The sequence below is a fragment of the Myodes glareolus genome, chromosome 2 (genome assembly GCF_982192425.1).
Source record: "Myodes glareolus chromosome 2, mMyoGla1.1, whole genome shotgun sequence".
Lineage (NCBI taxonomy): Eukaryota > Metazoa > Chordata > Mammalia > Rodentia > Cricetidae > Myodes > Myodes glareolus.
The window spans coordinates 96681141-96702249 of record NC_142027.1 but is presented as its reverse complement, the minus strand read 5'-3'; the positions used below and the strand labels follow the sequence as shown (position 1 = coordinate 96702249).

The 21109-nt window shown below is 43.5% G+C and overlaps 1 protein-coding gene across 1 annotated transcript in view; it reads left to right on the top strand.

Annotated features, from left to right (window-relative positions):
• Pi4ka (phosphatidylinositol 4-kinase alpha) overlaps positions 1–21109 on the top strand; it is a 125314-nt gene that overhangs the window by 44473 nt on the left and 59732 nt on the right. Inside the window, exons 10-19 of the mRNA XM_085684518.2 lie at positions 1172–1268; positions 2640–2831; positions 3428–3528; positions 4134–4263; positions 6248–6380; positions 7742–7837; positions 8341–8524; positions 9434–9537; positions 13539–13707; positions 16944–16994. Coding sequence (XP_085540644.1) covers positions 1172–1268; positions 2640–2831; positions 3428–3528; positions 4134–4263; positions 6248–6380; positions 7742–7837; positions 8341–8524; positions 9434–9537; positions 13539–13707; positions 16944–16994 — 1257 coding nt within the window. The remainder of the gene's footprint in view (positions 1–1171; positions 1269–2639; positions 2832–3427; positions 3529–4133; positions 4264–6247; positions 6381–7741; positions 7838–8340; positions 8525–9433; positions 9538–13538; positions 13708–16943; positions 16995–21109) is intronic.

Here is a 21109-nt window from a genome sequence, read left to right as displayed (position 1 = left end):
TTTGTTAATAATTTTAGACTTTAGAATAAATATCCTGATGAAGAAATAGCTTTGTGCTAACAAACACAAGAAGAGTTTTAAATGGGTCTTAGTCCCAGCCGGTGTGCTCTATTTTCAGAGTTCCAGGAGAGCCAGGGCTACACAGTGAGACCCTATTTCAAACTGCATCCCCACAAAAGAGTTGTAAATGTTGACCTTAAACACAAAACAACAGCAGACTGTAGCTTCTAGGCCTAGAGAACTTGAGGAATGCGGAGATATGTGGCTAATGAGTGCTGTTGCTGTCCTGTGGACGTGCGGCACGGGTGATTGAAAACCCTCAGTTGATCTTAACTCTGAACTCTTTTGCTCAGCCTTTGAGATGCTCTTCCCTCTGCCCATCTCATTTCTTCGTCTGTGCCCAGCAGAGTGAAACAGGGACTGGTAAGGGGTGGTCAGGAAGCAGAGACTGTCGATGGCGCTTGGTCACCAGCTCCTGATAGTGCCCTCCTGAATGCTTGGTGGCTCTCACACCCTCGCACCCCATGCCACCTCCAGCTCCTCTCAGTTGGTAATATTCACTAGGCCGTGTCTTAAGGGTTTATTTTGTTTTTCCAAGCATTACATTTCAGATTACATTGGTAAAGAATAGTTCAAGCCAGGTGGTGGCAGTTCACACCTTTAATCCCAGCACTTGGGAGGCAAAGGCAGTCAGATCTCTTGAGTTCAAGGCCAGCCTGGTCTACAAAGTAAGTTCTAGAATAGTCAGGACTACACAGAGAAACCCTGTCTTGGAAAAAAAAATTAAAATTAATTTTAATTGTAAAATGTAAGCTAAATTTCGAACTGCCCAAACTATAGTGTCATCCTTCAAAATGATTAGATTTAGTATTAGATTTCCCCTTTCATGTCTTTCACGTCCTTCATTTCCATGTCAGACCAAAATCAGTGAAATGTGAGTAGTGGTTTTCTTGTTGTTTTATCGGTTTTTATACCATCAGGGCCAGGCATGGACCTCCTGTTTACTTTTGTCTTTTACTGAGGAGGATGAACAGGAAGATTTGAATGTCTGTTACAAGTTACAGCAAGTGGGTGCTCAGTTTACAATGTAGTTGCTTGCTGGGCCGTGTGCAGGACCACAGGCAGTTCTGAGAGTCTCTGCACTGTGGCTGAGTGCCTATTTCCTCTGCAGGCCAATCCCAGTGCTGACCTCTACTATACAAGCTTCAGTGATCCCCTCTACCTGACCATGTTCAAGATGCTTCGAGATACTCTGTACTACATGAAAGGTAAGGGTGTTGGTGGATGTGGATGTGGGCACAAGGGGTGGGTCCCTGGCCATTCTTACAGTCTGCTACTTGCTTTCTGTTGGTGCCAACTTAGAAATCACATGTGAAAACAGATGTGGTTTATGGGTATAATCCTAGCTACTCATAAGGATGGGATGAGCCCAAGAGTTTGAGACCAGTCAGGGCAATACAGCAAGATCCCTGTATCTCCAAAAATAAAAGATCACATGTGAGCAACATGATCACATGACTGAACTTTAGTGGAAATAGGAAAAATTTTAAAAATTTGACCCTGATGGTAATACTGCCAATGATGGCTGAAGAGTTGGTTTATTTCCTAATATGTTTTTCTATATACATTGTATCATTGTTCTATGCATATAGTTTTACATATCAAATTTCGACATTTTAGAAAATAAAAGGTTTAATGTTTTCTCACAGTTTCTCATGTGTTTTTCCCATTCTATTTCTTCATAACATTAAATGTTCCTCTTAAATATTTTTTGGTGACTACATAAATTTCTAAGATATAGATACACTATAATTTACTTAACTATTCCTAATCTAATTAAGAGGGCTCCTGAGAAACAGTCATATAGGGGCATAGCAGCAAAGGTTTGGGTTCCCTTGGGAGTTCATTAAGGATGGCCAGCCCAACCTGACGTCCTAGAGTCCTTTTGCCTTGGCTGTCTGTTACTGGTCTGACCTCTGCCTATCACAGTGGTTCTGAAATTTTCAGGCCCCAAGGATAAGAATTAGGAAAATCTTTGACCTTTCAACTGAACGTTCCCATTGATATATCCCTTTTTAGGTATTTTTTTTCTTTTCTTTCCTTTATTTTTTGGTTTTTTGAGACAGGGTTTCTATGTGCAACAGCCCTAGCTGCCCTGGAACTAGCTCTTGTAGACCAGGCTGGCCTCAAACTCATAGAGAGCTGCCCTCTGCCTTCCGAGTGCTGGGATTAAAGGCAAGCACCACTACCACTCAACTCTTACAGGTATTTCATATATTTGAGTTTTAGGTTTTGACTGCCTAAAAGATGTACTCTGGCTTAGAGTATAGCTCATTGTAGAGCACTTGCCTACAGTGTAAGCACCTGGACTGATCCTCAGCACCACCAAACACCTGGTCTGACTGCAGGAGAACCCTTTTCCTCTGGCCAACAAACTATATGCTCTTGGGGAGTTATGACATAGCCTGTTAATGCTTGACCCTGCAGGCATTCTTAGAATCCCAGTAACCACCTCAAAGATCACCTTTGTTTTTGTTGAGAGGGAACAGCTTAGCTTTTGGCACCTGCTACCTATGTGTGGTGTGGCTCTTTCCACCTGGGACTATCCTCCACCCCACCCTAAACTTTCTTTCCCACAGATCTCCCCACCTCCTTTGTGAAAGAGATCCATGATTTTGTGTTGGAGCAGTTCAACATGAGCCAAGGGGAGCTCCAGAAGATTCTACATGATGCAGACAGGGTCCACAGTGAGATGAGCCCCCTCAAACTGCGCTGCCAAGCAAATGCTGCCTGTGTGGACCTTATGGTGTGGGCTGTGAAGGATGAGCAGGGTGAGCCCAAACCTACTTCCCTGCATCCTATGATCTCTAGGCCTACCCAGGAATCCCCCTATGTGTTTCCCAAAGTGACTTCTAGAGCCCAGGCATTTGCTGTCCTGTCCTGCAATGTGAGGCAGTGGACCTGGGAGGAAGGGGAAGCCCAAGGCCACCAAACCTGTACATTCTCTCTGGTGTTTTTCAACGGATCTTTAGACTTTGCTCTGGAGAGATGGAGGTTCATAACTGGAGGGTAAGAGGCTGGTGGGAGAGTCTGGGAAACATTTTTGCTTAGTAGAACATTGTGAAACAAAAGGGGTCCCACCCACTGAGAAGATGATGTGTAGATTCACATCATGTGGGTGCCTGCTTCAAAACTCCCAGTGTTACCTCTCAGTGTTAATACCTGTAACAAATATTTGTGTGGGCTTTACTAAGTCCTATGGTTAGCCAGTAAGAACATATTTTCTGGGGTTGGGAGATTTAACTCAGTAGTAGGCCCTGGGTTCAGTCCTCAGCTCCAAGGGGAAAAGAAAGAAAAAAAAAAGAACTTATTTTCTGAATCTTGGACTGTAGTGATTATTTGTATCTGCTTCTGATTTTAAATTAAGGTGCAGAAAACCTTTGCATCAAGCTGTCTGAAAAGCTGCAGTCCAAGACATCCAGCAAGGTCATCATTGCCCATTTGCCCTTGCTAATCTGCTGCCTGCAGGTCAGTCTACAGAGATTCCCATTCACAGGTGCCCTTACTGTTGTTCAGGCTGTAGCTGATTCTCCAGAATCAAACAAAAGGCAACAAAGTTGTCCTTTAAGATGCCTATTAGGTCCTGCTGTGAGCTAAGGGTAGGCTTCTCTGGATAGGGCCTGCATTTCTGCAGGAACTGCTTGCCTTGAAGAGAACCTGTGTTCCTCCTTGATGTGAGACTGTCTTGCATGTAATCAGGCGAGCAGGTCATAGACACAGGACCTCACAGAGAGATGTCTTGGTTATAATACTCAGTTCTGCTTAGCTAAGGCTCTCCTTGATATAGACCCCATTGACTTCATACCTGCCATTGTTTAACAGCCTATTCTGTACCTTAATGTATTTACTTAGACACAAAAGTCTTAACAATGTGTGTGTGTGTGTGTGTGTGTGTGTGTGTGTGTCTTGATTGTTGAAGAATTAGTACCATTTCCTTTTCTTAACCCATGAGCAGGTAGTCTCTGGAAGCTTTGACTTCAGAAGTTTGGGTCCAACATCAGAAGGCTTAAGCATCTTAGGGCCTTGTGGATGGTCCTTTCCAGACAGCATGATGGATTGATGTTGTGTTGCAGGGTTTGGGCCGCCTGTGTGAAAGGTTCCCAGTGGTGGTACACTCAGTGACACCGTCTTTGAGAGACTTTTTGGTGATTCCATCCCCGGTGCTGGTGAAGCTCTATAAGTACCACAGTCAGTACCACACAGGTAATAGCTCTTGTAGCTGTTTGCTTTTCACTCTTTGCCCTTTGCTCTTTTAGGGGCCTACCACCCATCTCCCAAATAAAGCATATGGAGTCTTTCTTATTTATGAATGCCTGACCTTAGCTTGGCTTATTTCTTGCCAGCTTTTCTTAACTTAAATTATCCCATCTACCTTTTCTTCTGGGCTTTTACCTTTTTCTATTTCTGTATATCTTTCCTTCTTGTTCTATGTCTAGCTGGGTGGTTGGCCCCTGGAGTCTTCCTCCTTTTCTCTCACTCCTCAATCTTCTCTCCTCAGATTTCTCCTATTTACTCTCTCTGCCTGCCAGACCCACCTTTCCTTTCTCCTGCCTTACTACTGGTTGTTCAGCTCTTTGTTAGACCTATCAAGTGTTTTAAACAGGCAAAGTAACACAGCTTTACAGAGTTAAACAAATGCAGCATAAAAGAATGCAGGACATATTTGCCTCATTAAACAAATGTTCCACAGCATAAACAAATGTACACATTTCCAACTCATATTCCACAACAAGCTCATCTTCAGCATTCAGAGCTTCTGGATCCTTGTGAGAGGAGCCGTGTAAGTATTTGAGTTCTGACCATACTTGTTTGGGCCATTCCTCTCCTCTACATCTTTCCTTCTGTCTCTGTTCAGATCCCCATTCCCTAGGATTCAGGCCTTTCTCTGCCTCCTATTGAAGGCCTCAGAGCTCGGCTGGGAGTCTCATGTACACTGCCTCATTTGTTCCACACTGCCCCATAGAGGATGCAGACTCAGAGCTCTCATATAATAGTAGTTAGTATAGACTGATTAGTTAACTAACTAATTAATCAGTCCAGCTTCCATGGATGTGAGGCACTAATGTAGTTAGTATCATGCATAGTTACACTGATATCTTTTCCCTTCAGATGAAGAAACCCAAACCTAGCCATTAGAAGACCCCCTCAGTCTTATAGTAAAAACACACAAACTGAAGGAAAAAAAAAAATCTTTTTTTCATAATTGTGATGTTTTCAAACTATCTTTTGAATCAGTCATTTTAACTTTGTTAAGGAATGGTGTAAATGTTCAAGTTCATGCTTATGATCTCCCAGGCTTCTGTCACGTGCACCATCACCCAAACACACACTTACCTGCTTTGTGCACGCTGCTTGGACAAGACAGGACTGCCTCACTAAGCATCAAAGCTACATTCATGTGGATATTTGTCATTTATGTTGTTGTTGTTGTTGTTTGAGACAGGTCTCTCTACATAACCCTGGCTGTCCTGGAACTCACTATTTATATACCAGGTTGGCCTTGAATTTACAGAGATCCACCTGCCTCTCTCTGGAATGCTGGGATTAAAGGTGTGCACCACCAAGCCTGACTTTGTCATTTTTAAAAAATGGTTCATTAAGAAATTGCTAAACTTACTTTATAAGCAAGTTTAACACTTTTTTCCCCCTTTTTAAGTTGATTTTTATTGAGCTCTACATTTTTCTCTGCTCCCCTCTCTGCCTCTTCCCTCTCCCCTTCAACCCTTGCCTGAAGTTCCCATGCTTCCAATTTACTCAGGAGATCTTGTCTTTTTCTACTTTCTACCTCCCATGTAGATTAGATCTATGTAAGCAAGTTTAACACTTTATAAACCACCTGTCCTTTTGATGTAAACGTGTTCCTTCACCCTTTCTGTTGGTCTCAGATTCTTGACTCTAAATGTTTGGTCCATTCAGTAAGCCAAGCGTGATGGTGTATGCCTTTTAAGGGGGCAAACATGGTCCACATAGTGAGCTCCAAGCAGGCCAGGGCTGCATGGTAAGATCCTGTCTCAGAAAAAGAAAAAAGGAAGCAAGCCAGCGGGTAAGATGTGGTTGAATGTTTGCGTGCTTGTTTTCACAAGCTAAAAATAAAGCCTACTATCTTGTAGTCTTAGTTTGAGGCAAAGAAAGGGATGAAAGTAAAACTAAATCAGACACAAGTCTGAATTTGAGTTTTTACTTTTAGTTGCTGGCAATGATATAAAAATAAGTGTCACCAATGAGCATTCCGAGTCAACTCTAAATGTCATGCCGGGTAAGAAGAACCAGCCGTCCATGTATGAGCAGCTCCGGGACATCGCCATTGACAACATCTGCAGGTGGGAGCTTTAACTAAGGAAGCCTGGGGTGGTGGTGGTGAGGAGGCAAAGGCTCAATGCCAAAGGAGTGACGTTATCCTTTTCATTTAAAGTTTGTTTCTATTTATTGTATATTTATAAAAAGAGTTGTTTAGTTTGTTTTTTTCAATAAAGCTGCCTCCTTTTCTCAGTCAGAAAAATAAAAGTGCTTATTAGAGAAAAATTGTAGTATATTAAAAAAAGAGAGAGGATCGCCCCATTGGCTCATCTTCCAAAGTAACGTGTAATTATATTTTTTCTGTATAATATTTGATATAAGTCAGAGATTTTTTACTATAGGTCTTTCTTTGGACTACCAGCTCCCAAATAATGACACAGAGACTTCTTATTAATTATGAAAGCTTGGCCTTAGCCTAGGCTTTTCCCCAACTAACTCTTAAAACTTAAATTAACCTGTTTATATTAATCTACATTCTGCCTTGTGGCTTGTTATCTCCCCTCGATACAATGCATCCCACTTCCTATGTCTGACTGGCGAGTCCCCTGCCTTTCAATTTCTTCCAAGTTCCTCTCTTCCCAGAAGTCCTGCCTATCTCCTGCTGCCTAGCTTTTGGCAGTTTAGCTCTTTATTAGACTAATCAGAACATGCCTTAGCAGAGACATGTCTTCACACAATGTGATCAAATTTACCACAACAGCTTTTACTCTTGTTTTCAATAAGATTAAGTGTTCTTTGCTGTGGAGACTTGCTGCATGCTCTTGCTCTCTAATTTGTATGAATGTGTGCCTCCTTTTGAATTCTGGCTTCTTATTCTCAGTATGCCTTAAGAGCCAAACACATGGGGCAAGCAGGATACACCTGAGAAAGAAGGCTTTGTGTTCTTGGGGGCTTCTAAAGGTTCCTATTTTCTGAATAACATAAGCATCTCTCCTTAATAAAACACCCTGGTGGGGAGCAGAGATGCTGCTTAGTGGCAGGACTTGTGCTTTGCCTTTGTAAGACCCTGGGGTTAATCAGCAGGGGTCAGGGGGCTTGGTACCGATGTTCCCTCAGCTGTCTGGGAGTCAGTTGCTATGAATGATAAAGGAAGTGTGAAATTGGAATTAGCATGGTTACATTATTCTGAAGGAAGCTGTTCCTTCAAAACTGGCAAAGTGATTTAAGTTATTCTTTCCAGAAGAGATACTACCAAGTGGGTGAAGTTGGCTATAATTCCTTAAATTCATTCTATAGAATGGCTCTTCATTCAGAAATCTGGAGTAGAAACTTTAGAGCTGCTATGTAAAATGTTGTACACCTTAGCAAGTAACAAACCAAGCAGAAAACAAAACCGTTGCGTTTTCTTAACACCTGATGTCACTTGGACTTCTTTGCTACACAGGTGCCTGAAGGCTGGCCTGACCGTGGACCCAGTGATAGTGGAGGCCTTCCTGGCTAGCCTCTCCAACCGACTGTACATCTCCCAGGAGAGTGACAAGTATGTGTCTATCATTTGGAAGCATGGCTCTGCTTTGCAGGCTCAGTCACTGTGTTTGTGCCTCTTCCCTGCTCACAGTGTGGGTCTGCTGAAGGGTCAAGGTCAATCTTACCCTCAAATGTACATTCTGGACCACATGCTGGAGTGAAAGAGTCTGGGGCTCTGTCTCTGACTGTGGCGAGACCACTGCAGTTCCTTCAGAAGAATGCTTCTTCAAGGCCATGGGGAACAAGGTCGAGGCTGTGGTCTCTTGTTTTGTTTTACCACTGCATGCCTCAGAGCTGCTTTACTTTTGGAGGGTTTTTTGTTTGTTTGTTTTAGAAACAAGGTTTTTCTGTGGACCACCCCCCACTGTCCTGGCTGTCATTCCATAAACCAGGCTGGCCTTGAACCCTAAGATCCACCTGCCTTTGCCTCCTGAGTGCTGGGATTAAAGGTGTGTGCCACCACGCCCAACTCTCAGAGCTTTTGAAACACCTCTCTTGTCGTCGCCCCCTCCCCAGGGATGCTCACTTGATTCCTGACCATACCATCCGTGCCTTGGGACACATTGCAGTGGCTCTGAGAGACACCCCAAAGGTCATGGAGCCAATTCTGCAGATCCTGCAGCAGAAGTTCTGCCAGCCTCCCTCGCCGCTTGATGTTCTCATCATCGACCAGCTGGGCTGCCTGGTTATCACTGGAAATGTAAGGAAAAGCCCTGCAGTAAGGCTGGAGCTGGAAACTTTGATTATAAGGAGTATAAAATTGCACTGTTAATGCACCTTGAAACTAAGCTAAATTCTCTCAGTGGTTTCAGCACTGTATGGGGAGAATTTGTGGTCAGTGGTTGTATCATTCTCTGGAAAGGAAGTTTAAACTCATTTCTTATCAGTGTAGCTAGCATAAAATTGGGTCTAAATAAAAGCTATTTCTCCTTTACTTTTGATTTGGGTTTTCTTAGAACTCTAGAAATAGATCTCCTTAGTCCCAGCACTTAGAAAGTAGAGACAAAAGAATTAGGAATTCAAACCCTTGTCTCAAAAAAAGAAAGAAAGAAAAGAAAAGAAAAAAAAAGAAAAGAAAAGAAGCCAGAAATGCATACTATTCTTCTAGAAGACCTGACAGCCATACACTCCTGTGCAGACACCCACATATATACATAATTTAAAAATAGAATCTTAAAGCAATAAAATATAGTCCAGGCATGGTATGTACACCTTTAATCCCAGCACTTGGGAACCAGAGGCAGGAGGATTTCTGTGAGTTCAAAGCCAGCTTGCTCTATATAGTGAGTTCTAGGCCAGCCAGGGCTTCATAGTAAAACGCTGTATATAATCCAGGCAATCAATAAAATAAACATAGCTGGCAAAGATGACTTAGTGGGTAAAAAGACTTGCTGACAAGCCTGTGGACTTGAGTTCAATCCCTGGAACCTGAGTGATGGGAGGAGAAAATTAAAATGTTTTCCTCTTACTACCATATAAATGCCCTGCATGGTCCTTTTGTTATCAGATTCCAGAGCTCTCCCTGGGTGATGACGGGAGGGATCTTCCCATGTCTAGGAGTGGCCTCAGGAATTATGGCATGGTGACAGTATCTCTTGCTCTCTTCCAGCAATACATTTATCAGGAAGTCTGGAATCTCTTTCAGCAAATCAGTGTGAAGGCCAGTTCAGTTGTCTATTCGGCCACCAAAGACTACAAAGACCATGGCTACAGGTAATTCTATACCTCGTTGCTTTAGAGCTTGACAGTATTTAACGCTGTTTGAGGAAAGTTTGAGGATTGGCCTGTGGGTGTTAGCCTTCTTGCAGTTGCAGAAGTGCTATATGCTATAAATCAGTGCACATGCAAGGCAGCATATGAAAACCGCATGTGGCAGCAGTTTGTTGCTGAGCTACACCTATGGCCCTCTGTTCTGCTCCATTCTCTACCACACAGGCCCATAATACACATCTAGGTGACCTGCTTCTTATACATAAGCAACATGCCAGCTACACCTGAAATGTTGCCCTGTGTGTTGCTTTAAATAATTGCATAGTACCACACTGTGCCAAGATTCTAACCAATTTAGTTTGGGTATTGGGTAGTTTTCTAGTTTCCATACCAGAAGGTACTACATTGAATAAATAGTGTAATAGCTATGTAAAAACTATGTGAGTATGCTTTTTTGTTTGTTTTGTTGTTGTTGTTTTGTTTTTGTTTTTGAGACAGGGTTTCTCTGTGTAGCCCTGGCTGTCCTGTAACTCACTCTGTAGAGATGGCCTCGAACTCACAAAGATCCAACTGTTTCTGCCTCCTGAGTGCTAGGAGTAAAGGTGTGTGCCACCAACAACAATCTGCGAGTGTGCTTTTCTTAGGTTAGATTTTTAAAAGTAGGATTTAGGGACTTAATGCAAAATAATTTAATGCAAAATAATTGGCCACTAGCAAGTATAAGGCCCTAGGTTTGCTTCTTAGCATCCCTGCCCCCCCCAGAAAAAAAACAAAAACATGGGCAGGGTTAGAGAGGCAGTTGGAATCTGGAGGCCAGGGAATAGATGCTTATATCTTTGCGCATTCTATATTTGTACAAGCTTGACCAGTTTTCCTTGGCAGACTGAGAGATGCTTCTTGACTTTACCTAGAATGACATGAGGAAGAGCCATGTCTCTTCGTGTTTGAAGGATCTCACAAGAGGTTGTCAGATCAGAAGAGAGAGAAGGCAGGAAGGAAAGTCAAAGACATGAGACTGGTGGAGAGAAGAGCGTTGTTGTTGTTGGCATTACTGTGTTGGCATAACTGTTCCTAGTCGTCGGTGGGCAGCAGTGCAGCCGCCTTGCCTCAGTAAATGCTCAGCTTGTCCATGCCTGGTTTCTTCACCTGCCAAAGAGCACGTCTCATTGTGTGAGCAGTGAATAGAGATGTACGTGCGGGTCTGTGAGCTAAGACCGCCCTGAGTGCATCTATCTCAACTGATCCCAGAAGCTAAGCAGGCGTGGGTCTGTTAGGACTTTGGTGAGAGATTATATACGTGCAAGTTCTTGACCAGTGTGAGCTCTTGGCATTGTTACACAGTTGGTCTCTACCAATGGGTATTAAATGTTAGAATCAAAACATGCATCTATCCTGTCCATGTTCAGATTTTCTTATCAACATTCTCCAAATAATAAAATGTCTCCAACACTGGGAGAGGTGATACACACTGTAACACAACCGCTTAGGAAGTTAGAGGCTGGGAGTTAGAGGCTAGCCTGAGCCACATAGCAAGTTCTGCTACATAGTGAAATCTTATCTTTAATAAGAAAAACCCAATACTAACAACAACAGCAACAAAAAACACTTTTTGTGATATTTGCTTTGTAGTAAAGCACTCTGAATAATTATGAAATGATTTAAAGTATGCAAGAATGTGGTCATTATATATGCAAATACCATCCTGGTTTATTTACCTTTTGTTCATTACGATACAGCCTTGCTGTGATAGCTCAGGTTGCCTCAAACTTACGATGCTCTTGCCTTCACCATCTAAGTGCTAAGATTACAAGTGAATGTTATTTGCTATTACACCCAGCTACCACACCATTTTAAATGAAAGGATGCTTTATATCCTAGGGAATTTTGCAGCCAGCTTCCCATGGGTAGTGAGGAACAGTTGTATCAGTGTTTTCTCACCACCACCACTGTGTGTCCAGACTATAAACAATCTGAGGACTAGATTGGCGTCCCATCCAAACTCGCCTCTACCTTCTTCTGTCTATCTTGGTATCTGCACTTCTTTTCCCATGTTGTTCCCTTAATCTGAATGTGTCTTCTGGGACTCCTTGTCCTTGGGCACCTCCTGCTCTTTGTCCTGGCTCCCTGCTGGCCTCTTTCTGGCCCTTGTGTTGATCTTGCTGAGCTCTGCCCTCACTTTGTGCAATTCCTGCTAATCTCATGCTGCAGTTTCTTCAGTTTCTAATCGAAATTGCCATTTTTTTCCCCGTAAAGCCTCTTATTGCCATTAAAATGATTGATCAATCTAGGCTGTAGCTCAGTGTTAGAGCACTTGCCTGGCATACACGGGGTCCCGGATTCCAGGCCCCCCCACCACAGCCTCCAAAGTTTGTCTTCTCACCAGTAGGAACATTTGATAGCTTTTGTTCCCCTAATCTACCAGGCTTTACCTAACTGGGAAAGGAGTGTCTTTTGTCGTGACTAGCATTTGCTAGGGACCAGCCTGTTCAGTGCTTAACTCCTCCAGCTTATGGAGAGGGAATTATTATACTTGTTTCACAGAGGAAGAAACCAAGGCTCACAGGCCTATGTGCATCAACTAGTAATACACCATGCCAAGTATCAGAGCTGCTGGTTGCAAAGCTGCAGAGGCCTGGCCCCCGGCATCTGGCTGAAGGGGCAACATCAGTTTCACTCCTGGGATTTATGTCAGGTGTCCATAATCCAGAGGCAGGTCGTCCTGGAACTCTGTAGCACGAATTCTAGTTGGTCTTAATAAATAAAAACCTAGAGTCAGATATTAGGGGGTGAAAACTGAGAGATCAGAGAAGCAGTGTAGTCAGCCGCTAGAGAGACCTCTACCAAATCTTCAGACTAAAGGGGCAATCCTCAGACTGCACCCCAGCTCCTGCCTCCTCCCACCTTATAGTCATCTCTCTGCCCAGCAATATCTCTCTTCTCTATCGCCACCTCCCTAGGGCTGGGATTAAAAGCATGTGACTCCTATGTTGGCAGAAGCTGCTTGTTCATTTCCCGACCACCCAGCCTCCTGAAATAATCACACAGAAACTATATTATTTGCAATACGGTTTGGCCAATATCTTAAGCATGTTTCTGGCTTTCTATTAACCCTTTTTTTTAATCTGTGTATCACCATGTGGCTGTAGCTTACTGGGTAAATTTCCATACATTGTCTGTCTCTGGCGGGGCTACATGGCTTTTAGCTACTCCATCTTCTTTCTCCCAGCATTTAGTTTAGTTTTCCCACCTGGCTCTATTTTGCTAAGCCACTGGCCAAAACAGATTTATTCATTAACCAATAAAAGCAACACATAGACAAAAGGACTTCCCACACCACTCCTAAGTACTGGGATTAAACACGTGAGCCACCACCACCCAGCTCTATTTCTTTTTCAGACTGGATCAGTTTCACGTAGCCCAGGGTGACCTTGAACTCACAGAGGTCTATCGGGGTCTCTGTCTTTCAGTACTGAGATTAAAGGTGTGTGCCACCACTGCCTGACCTCTGTGGCTAACTAGTGACTTAGCTCTTCAGGCAAGCTTTGTTTGCTAGATTACAAACATAATATCACTCCAGGACTCCTTTGTGTTCACTGTCTGCTGCCAGTAATGTCAGTCCCAGAGTTGTGGGGAGCACTGGTGAGAAGCTAGTCATCAGGAATAATAATGTTTGGGTTTGATTTGAAGGAGAATAACAGAACTCAAGTAGAAAAGTCTAGAACTGAGTAATTCTACATCCGGATGTTCAGTAGGCTTTTAATGGTCAGAGGAAAGTCAGGGTCCCTGGTATCTAGCTCCTTGAACCAGATTCTGGGTCAAGAGGTCCATAATAATTTATTCAGGCATTTACTTTCAAGGTCTGTTTGTCATGACGATGACATGTTCATAACCTTTTGGGAGTTCCTTGTGCATGGTGAGGCAGGCCAGACCAACTCAAAGCCAGTGTTTCTCCCTCCAGCAGCTGAGGGCTCAGCAGTGGGTTTGCCTTTGTTCCTTTTCTTTAGGCACTGTTCCCTAGCAGTGATCAATGCCCTGGCCAACATTGCAGCCAACATTCAGGAAGAGCATCTTGTGGACGAGCTGTTGATGAACCTGCTGGAACTGTTTGTGCAGCTGGGCCTGGAGGGGAAGAGGGCCAGTGAGAGGGCGAGTGAGAAGGGCCCCGCCCTGAAGGTAGGAAGAAAGAGGTTGCTGGGTTTTGAGGCATTGTCTTGGCTGAAATATGGTGCTTTCTGTGTTAAATTATTTACTTTTTAAATTTTTGGTTCTGGGGCTCCAAGCCAAGATTCCACATATGCTAAGTGTGTATTCCACCAGTGAGTTACACCCTACCACCTGTTAGGTGATTTAAGAACATCTGAAGAAAACAAGAAGGAGAATGGGTTCTCACTCAGGATGCTGGTGGGGTAGGGAGGGGTGTGGCTTCCTCATCAGACTGCATCTGGCTTATATCAGCTCCAGTGGCGGCAGCAGCAGCATGGGCTCCTTCCTGGTAGCTCTCTCCCTCTTCACCATCTGGAAGCAGGTGAGGGTGTCCTGGCCTGAGTCTGTGCTGAGGAGAACCTTACATGCTGCTATTGGAACATACGGAGTACCATCCTTTTTCTGCTGTAAGACCTGTTCTAGAAAGGCAGGTCCACATGGACAGACAGAATGCTACCTTTTAAATGCTCAAATTGATTATTTGGGGGTGTTTAAGTCGGGGGGGGTCTCTCTTACCACATCATCTCCCCACTAACAGCAAACCTTCCATGTTTCCATTTTCATGCTCATATACTATTCCATCCCTTTCCCTTTCCCAGTTACTATTCAACCACTGGGTGCCAGGTACTGTCACCAGTCAGGGTCAGCCCACTTACTGTAAAGAACGAGGCTATCAATATTGTAGGCTTTGCAGGCTCAAGGCAGTTTCTGTTGCAACAGCTCCACTCTGCTGTGGTAGCTGACAGCAGCTGTAGGCATGTGCAAGAGACAGTTAATGATTACGATTAGGCTCGTGGGCTGCAAGGGCCTGGTTGCAGCTGTAGGCTTATGCAAGAGACAGGTAATAGCTACGATCAGGCCCGTGGGCTGCAGGATCCTGGCTGTTGTTTCAGGTGAGGGGGTCAAGTAAATAAGATAGCACCTTCTCCTTGAGAGGCTTTGGGGAGCACAGAGCAAAGCAGTCCAGCAAGGAGCACTTTAGACTAGGCTGATCAGGGATGCCTCACAGAGGTGACATCTGAGTTGACATCTCCATGAAATCCTTCCTGTGAAAGCCTTAGTCAATGAGTAACTGATGCCAAAAACAAAGCAAAAGAACCTGTTTAAGATCTTGTCCATAGGGGCTGGACATGACTCAATGGTTAAGAGCATTGGCTGCTCTTGCAGTGTATCCGGGTTCAATTCCCAGCACCCACATGGCAGCTCACACCTATCTGTAACTCTGGTACCAGGGGATCCCATGCCCTCACACAGACATACATGCAGGTAAAACACCCAATGCACATCAAATAAAAATGAATAAATAAAAGACCTTGTCTATAATTCAGTCTTGTTCTTCTGACCAGTCTATCAAGATTCCCAGGCTGGTGACTTTCCCAGCTCTCAGGAGAGACTAAGTGTCAGGTTGATGGGAGAGGAGTGCTGGTGATGCAGGGAGGTACTAAACACTTGAGGAAGTGTTTTCTCTTTCCTTCCTACAAGAAAAGGGCCAGTTCCCACAGACCTACTGTAACCTGTGCTCAGTCCTGTTTGCTTCCTCTTGCTACACTTTCCTATGGAGTCTCAAGACTCCTGAGATTTAATGCTTATTCACAGACTAGAAGAGCAACACCAGGATTCTACTTCTCCTAAGTACAGAGGTAGGAATCCTGTTCTTTGTACAGTAGTTACTGTTTGCCAAGTATTTATTGAAATAGGACCTTCTTGGGTAAGGGGAGCCTGTAAAAGCGAGAGGAAGATACTGCCTCATGACTACCCATAACTGCCAGATGTGATGGTACATGCCTTTAATCCCAGCCCTCCGGAGGTAGAGTACTAGCCACTAGCCTAGTCTTCATAGCAAGTTCTAGGCCAGCCTGTATTCAAAAAAAAAAAAAGTTAAGCTAAGACCCATGGAGGGGGTTCTACTTCATTGTGTAGCTCTGAGACTTTGGGTTTTCCAGTCCAGAGCAAAGAGAACCAGTGTTCGTCTGCTACAGCCCAGAAAAAACCAGATTGGGATTCTGTCTGCATCTTCTCAAGTGACCACATAACCTTGCCAAGATTCTCTGATTCTTGGTGAATCTCACCAGAAGTTAATGCAAGAAAGGCATTCGGAACACTTCCAGGTCACAGTGGGGTCCTCGGTGCTGTCTGCTGTCACTATTATAAATACAGTGCATAGTCCATTCTTCTAAGGTTTGGCACCATTGTCTGCCGAGTCCGGCATGGCTTGGTCCTGAAAACCTGACTGGAGCAGTGAGGGAATAGAGAAAGGACACACACACACATAGAAGTTGAGGTCAGGGAGGCTGTGCTTACTCTAATGGAGCACTCCTACTCAGCAACCCAGAATCTCTGTGTATTTATTGTGTCTAGCACGGGGGGGGGGGGGTCCTTTATAGAGGGCCATCTCAGTCATTCAAGTCAGTTGTTGTCACACCAGCCAATTGCCACAGTGCCATTATTTGCACTGAGATAAGAGAGGATTTGCCACTCCCATGGGATCTGAGACGTTAGGTCCTTGACAGCTGTGCCCAAGTCAGCAATACACATTAGCTCCCCACAAGTGTTTGTTGCAGTTTAGCCAAATTTTTGGGCCTATTAGAGAACTTAACCATTTAATTATTAAATCTCCTGGGATTTCTTAACTTATAGAAAAGTTACAGAACTTAGTAAGCAAAAAGCCATAATCCCTCTACTTAGGTGCTTTGGCATATTTTCTCTGCTTGTGTATATTGCCTAACTATAATTGAATCAGAGGGTACTCAAACCCTCATTTGTTTTCATTTAAAATTTCTATCAACACTCTTCCAAGGTGAGTAATTTTTTTTCAAAAAGTTGTTTTCTTAATGACTATGTCACGCTAATGTAGAATTGCCACTGTTTATACAATCTTAAGTTAATGGTTTATATTTGACATTTAAGTTGTCTCTGTGCACCCCTCACTGCAGCTAAGGGTGTGGCCTAGTGGCAGAGAACTTGTGCAGCGTGTGCAAGGCTCCAGGGTCGGTCCTCAGCACCATGTGTACAAACGTGAATGGTGCAGCCGGGGACCAGGGTTTATAGTTCAAGTGCTTAGCATGGGAAAGGTGCCAGAACCAAAGAATGTGACACCTATGAATATGCCTCGTTGTTTCTTAGGTTAGGGAATCCTAGTCTGCACAATACTGTTGGGGTTTTTTGTTTGTTTGTTTGTAAAAGAAATGTTTTTGCTATTTTCCTAGGCTTCCAGCAGTGCAGGGAATTTGGGGGTGCTCATTCCTGTAATTGCTGTGGTGAGTATTCACTTGTCAGACGATTTAAGTTCCAACTACTCATGTTTGAATCAATTGCTAATAAAAATGCTTTCTAAAATCTCAGTAATTCTGCTGGGCAGAAAGGCTCACACTAATCCTAGCACTCGGGAGACAGAAGCAAGTTGATCTCTGTGAGTTTGAGGCCAGCCTGGTCTACAGAGTGAGTTCCAGGACAGCCAGAGCTATATACCGAGACCTGTCTCAAAAAACAAACAAACAACAATGAAAAATAAATAAATGAATGAATGAATGAATGAATGAATGAATGGAAAGCCAGTAACTCTATAGATGGTTGTTTCAGTCACCAACAGCTTTGAATGACAACCTATAGGGATAACTCTGTGGTCTACAGAGTGAATTCCAGAACAACCAGAGCTATATACCGAGACCCTGTCTCAAAAAACAAACAAACAACAACAATGACCATACATACATACATACATACATGCATACATACATACATACATGCATACATACATGGGATCCCAGTAACTCTATAGATGGTTGTTTCAATCACCAACAACTTTGAGTGACAACCTATAGGGATAACTCTGTCTGTACCCAGACTTCCTCAGCAGTCTGGCAGGGAACTCACTCCAGTTCCTTTTGCATGGCACTGGGGTCTGGCCCTGCTTACTCTGCATCATGCCCTGTCCTTCACTGCTGCTTTGCCTCCTTCTTTGGCTTTCTCCTGTGAGACGACAGTGGGGCTGCTTCCTGATTAGACATAGTTGTGCTAGAGAGCCCATAGTTACCCAGTCCTGTTTTGTGCTGTGTCCACTGCTCTGCAAAAAATAAAAAGTTTATATAAAAATAATAAAGATAAGGTCTTATTGTATAGCTTTGGTTGGTCTGGAACTCACTCTATAGACCAGGCTGATCTCAAACTCACAGAGATCCATCCGCCTGCCTCTGCCTACTGGGTGCTGGGATTAAAGGTGAGCACCGCTACACTTAGTTTCTGCAAATAACCTCTGTGAAGGTTTTCCGCACTCTTAGTCATTCCCAGTAGCAGTCCTGGGGCCTTGTGTTCTCATATTTTTATCCCTCTCTGTTCTCACCTCATGTTGTGCCATAGTTCAGGTCTTGAAAGTGTATATCAGCAGAGTCCACCTAGCTGGGCACTGAGAGTGCTAAGGACAAGATAGTTGGACAGGCAAGTGGAGGGGTGTGTGTCCGGGCGGTGGGAGTGGGGGTCTTGCTATGTAGCCTGGGGTAGTCTAGAACTCTCTGAGTACTCCAGGCTAGCCTTGAACTTGGCAGCTGGTCTGCCTCGGCCTTTCAGGTACTAGGATTGCAGGCATACACCGTATCAGATTTATCTCTCATTGTAGTGAAGTGGTTTGTGTGCTCATCTTGGGTGTTCTTTAAACCTTGGGACTTCTAGGCAGGTTATTATTATTGCTCTTTAATAGTAAAAATTTATACATTTTGTGTAGTATCCCACATATACATAGGCCATCTTTTTACCTGCACACTCGTTTTCTGACTGTGCCTCCTGTGAGTTTATGTTGATACAGAATGAAGACTATGTCTGTACTAGGACATTTCATCCCATGAGGATGTTTGATGGGAAGGTGCATGTTCTTCCTGAAGACCGTAACACTTGGGACTTGCCATCACTGGTTCTCACTGCTCTTGCAGATTTACACAGGGGCTGGAGAGATGCCCAGTGGTTAAGAGCACTTGTTATTCTTCCAGAGGAGCTGGGTTTGATTTTGAAAACCCACATGGTGGCTCACAACCATCTGTAACTTCAGTTCCAGGAGATCTGACACCCTCTCCTGACCTCCATGGTACTAGGCACATACATAGTGGAAAGATATATATGTAGGCAAAACACCCATACACATTTTAAACAAAAATAAAAACAAGATTTTTAGGATTGTAAGAGCCTTTCTATAATGGTATTTTCCCCTACTGACTATTTTTTAAAACAAATTCTCCCACTTTGTCATTAATGTTATTCAACATACAATCATGTTTTTGAAGTGTTTTGTGGACTGAAGGCTTAGTTGGTACAAGCGAGGCTCTGGGTCAGACTGCTAGCAGCAGCAGTCGAGCTGTGGCTCTGCGTGCTCTCACATGTACGCCTTCTGTTTGGCCTAGAGAGAAAGGTGAGGAGCATGAAGCCCCGGTAGGTACTTTCTCAGCCTGTTGAAAAGAAGTCAGCAAAGCCCATGGAAAAGCATAAGTATACAGGAGTCTTGGGAGTAAAGGCATGAGCTACCACCACCTGGCTGAATATTATCACTTCTAATTAGGGTTAAGAAAAAGATTTTAGGGCTGGAGAGATGGCTCAGCGGTTAAGAGCACCCACAACCATCTGTAATGAGATCTGGTGCCCTCTTCTGGCATGCAGGCAGAACACTGTATACATAATAAATAAATAAATCTTTAAAAAAAGAAAAAGAAAGAAGGAAAAGAAAAAGATTTCAATGTAGATTTCAGCATGGTGTTAAAAGAGGAGACACAGGGACATAGCCAGGCATCCAGGCACACACTTAATGGCAAAAGAACATGCCCAAAGATGGGTGTGGGCTTCCTGGAGACTTTTGTGTTTTTAACAAAAGTTAATGGTTATATTATGGGGGAGGAAACAAATATTTGATCTACTTGCTCAACAGAGAACCAAAGGATCATGAGTTTTACATTTGCTTTTTAGTGACCTCTTGTACCTTCTGAAAGAAATTGATTTCCAAAGGTGGTGTGGGGTTTTTTGTTTTGTTTGTGTGTTTTTTTAATATTTAGTGTTTTGTACTTTCTGTTGTTGTTTGTTTTTCAAAGAGAAATACATACTCTGTTTTAGACTTTTAATGATTCAAAAGGGCTGGTTAATTTGAAGCAAAAGGCTTGGCTCTTGCTCTTTAATGCATCTGTCAGCACCCAGGAACCTCCTGAAACTGGAGCGCTCCAGTTGCTGTGAAGCTGGGTCGTGTGGTTGTGGGATCCCTTCCTGCTTAGTTAGGTGATCTTTATCTTCTAACTTGCAAGCTTATTTTTTCGTTGCTTTTGCTGCTATGTAGCCCACAGTTAAGCATTTTGAAGACTGTCTGACACTTAGACACCTCATCTACTCAGAATATAGTGGCTGATTGAAATGTACCATCTTCCCAAGAAATATTCCTGTGTCTCACTGAGAGCAGGTTCATCTTCACCCCAGGTTGTCTTTGTGGACTTAGACAGGTTATACCTTTTATAGGTCGTATACACTTTTGCAAGCTTTATACTTCTTTTCCATAGAAATACATCTGTGTTCACATATGTCTCATGAAAAGACTGTCCAGAGCCTCTAAGTTCAGAACTTCTTGGTAAGGTTCTTTCTTAGACTAGAACAAGAAATGTTTATCCCTGGTCTAGACCTTGTCCAGGTATTACCACCTCACAATGACCCTGTGACACCACTGCTGCTTTTATTTCCATTTTACAAGTAAGCATAGTGAGGTATAAAACCTGCTCAACATCTCATAGCTGCTAGGCATCGGGTTTGCATCCAGGAAGCTTGCCCCAGAGCCTGTACTGTAGTTAGTCCTCTCCTGCTCTGAGAAATGGAGGCTAGTGTCTTTAAGAGGGACTGCAGGGATTCTAAGTAAATGTAAGTAATTAGGGACCCTGGAGATGAGAGGGTCCTGCCTGTGCAGGAACCTGGAGCAACCTAGGCCACATGTGACTGAGGTTGGGATTGGAAGTGAGACCGTGGAGTTTTCTGGGAAAAGGACACATGACAAAGGCTGAAGATATGGAGTAGGGGAGGTGGGTGTTTGTTTTGAGACAGGATTTCACCTTATAGTCCTGGCTCTAACTTTTAGACTTAACCAATCCTCCTAACCTCAACCTCTGAAATAACTAGGATTACAGGGACATATCCACCCATCTTTTTAGGGCACAATTTTGAAATAACTGTAATTAGAAACGTAAGGTGAGAAAAATACCAGCAAGATAAAATATATATATAACAAACACCAGAAAAGAACAGTGTTAAAACAAATTGGAGGAAAAAAGTGATGGGCCATCATCATTTAGGCTTCACCAAGAACTGAAAAGGTGCAGTGGGGAAATTTTGCCTCAGTCCTGTACTGTCTTATTCTCAATAG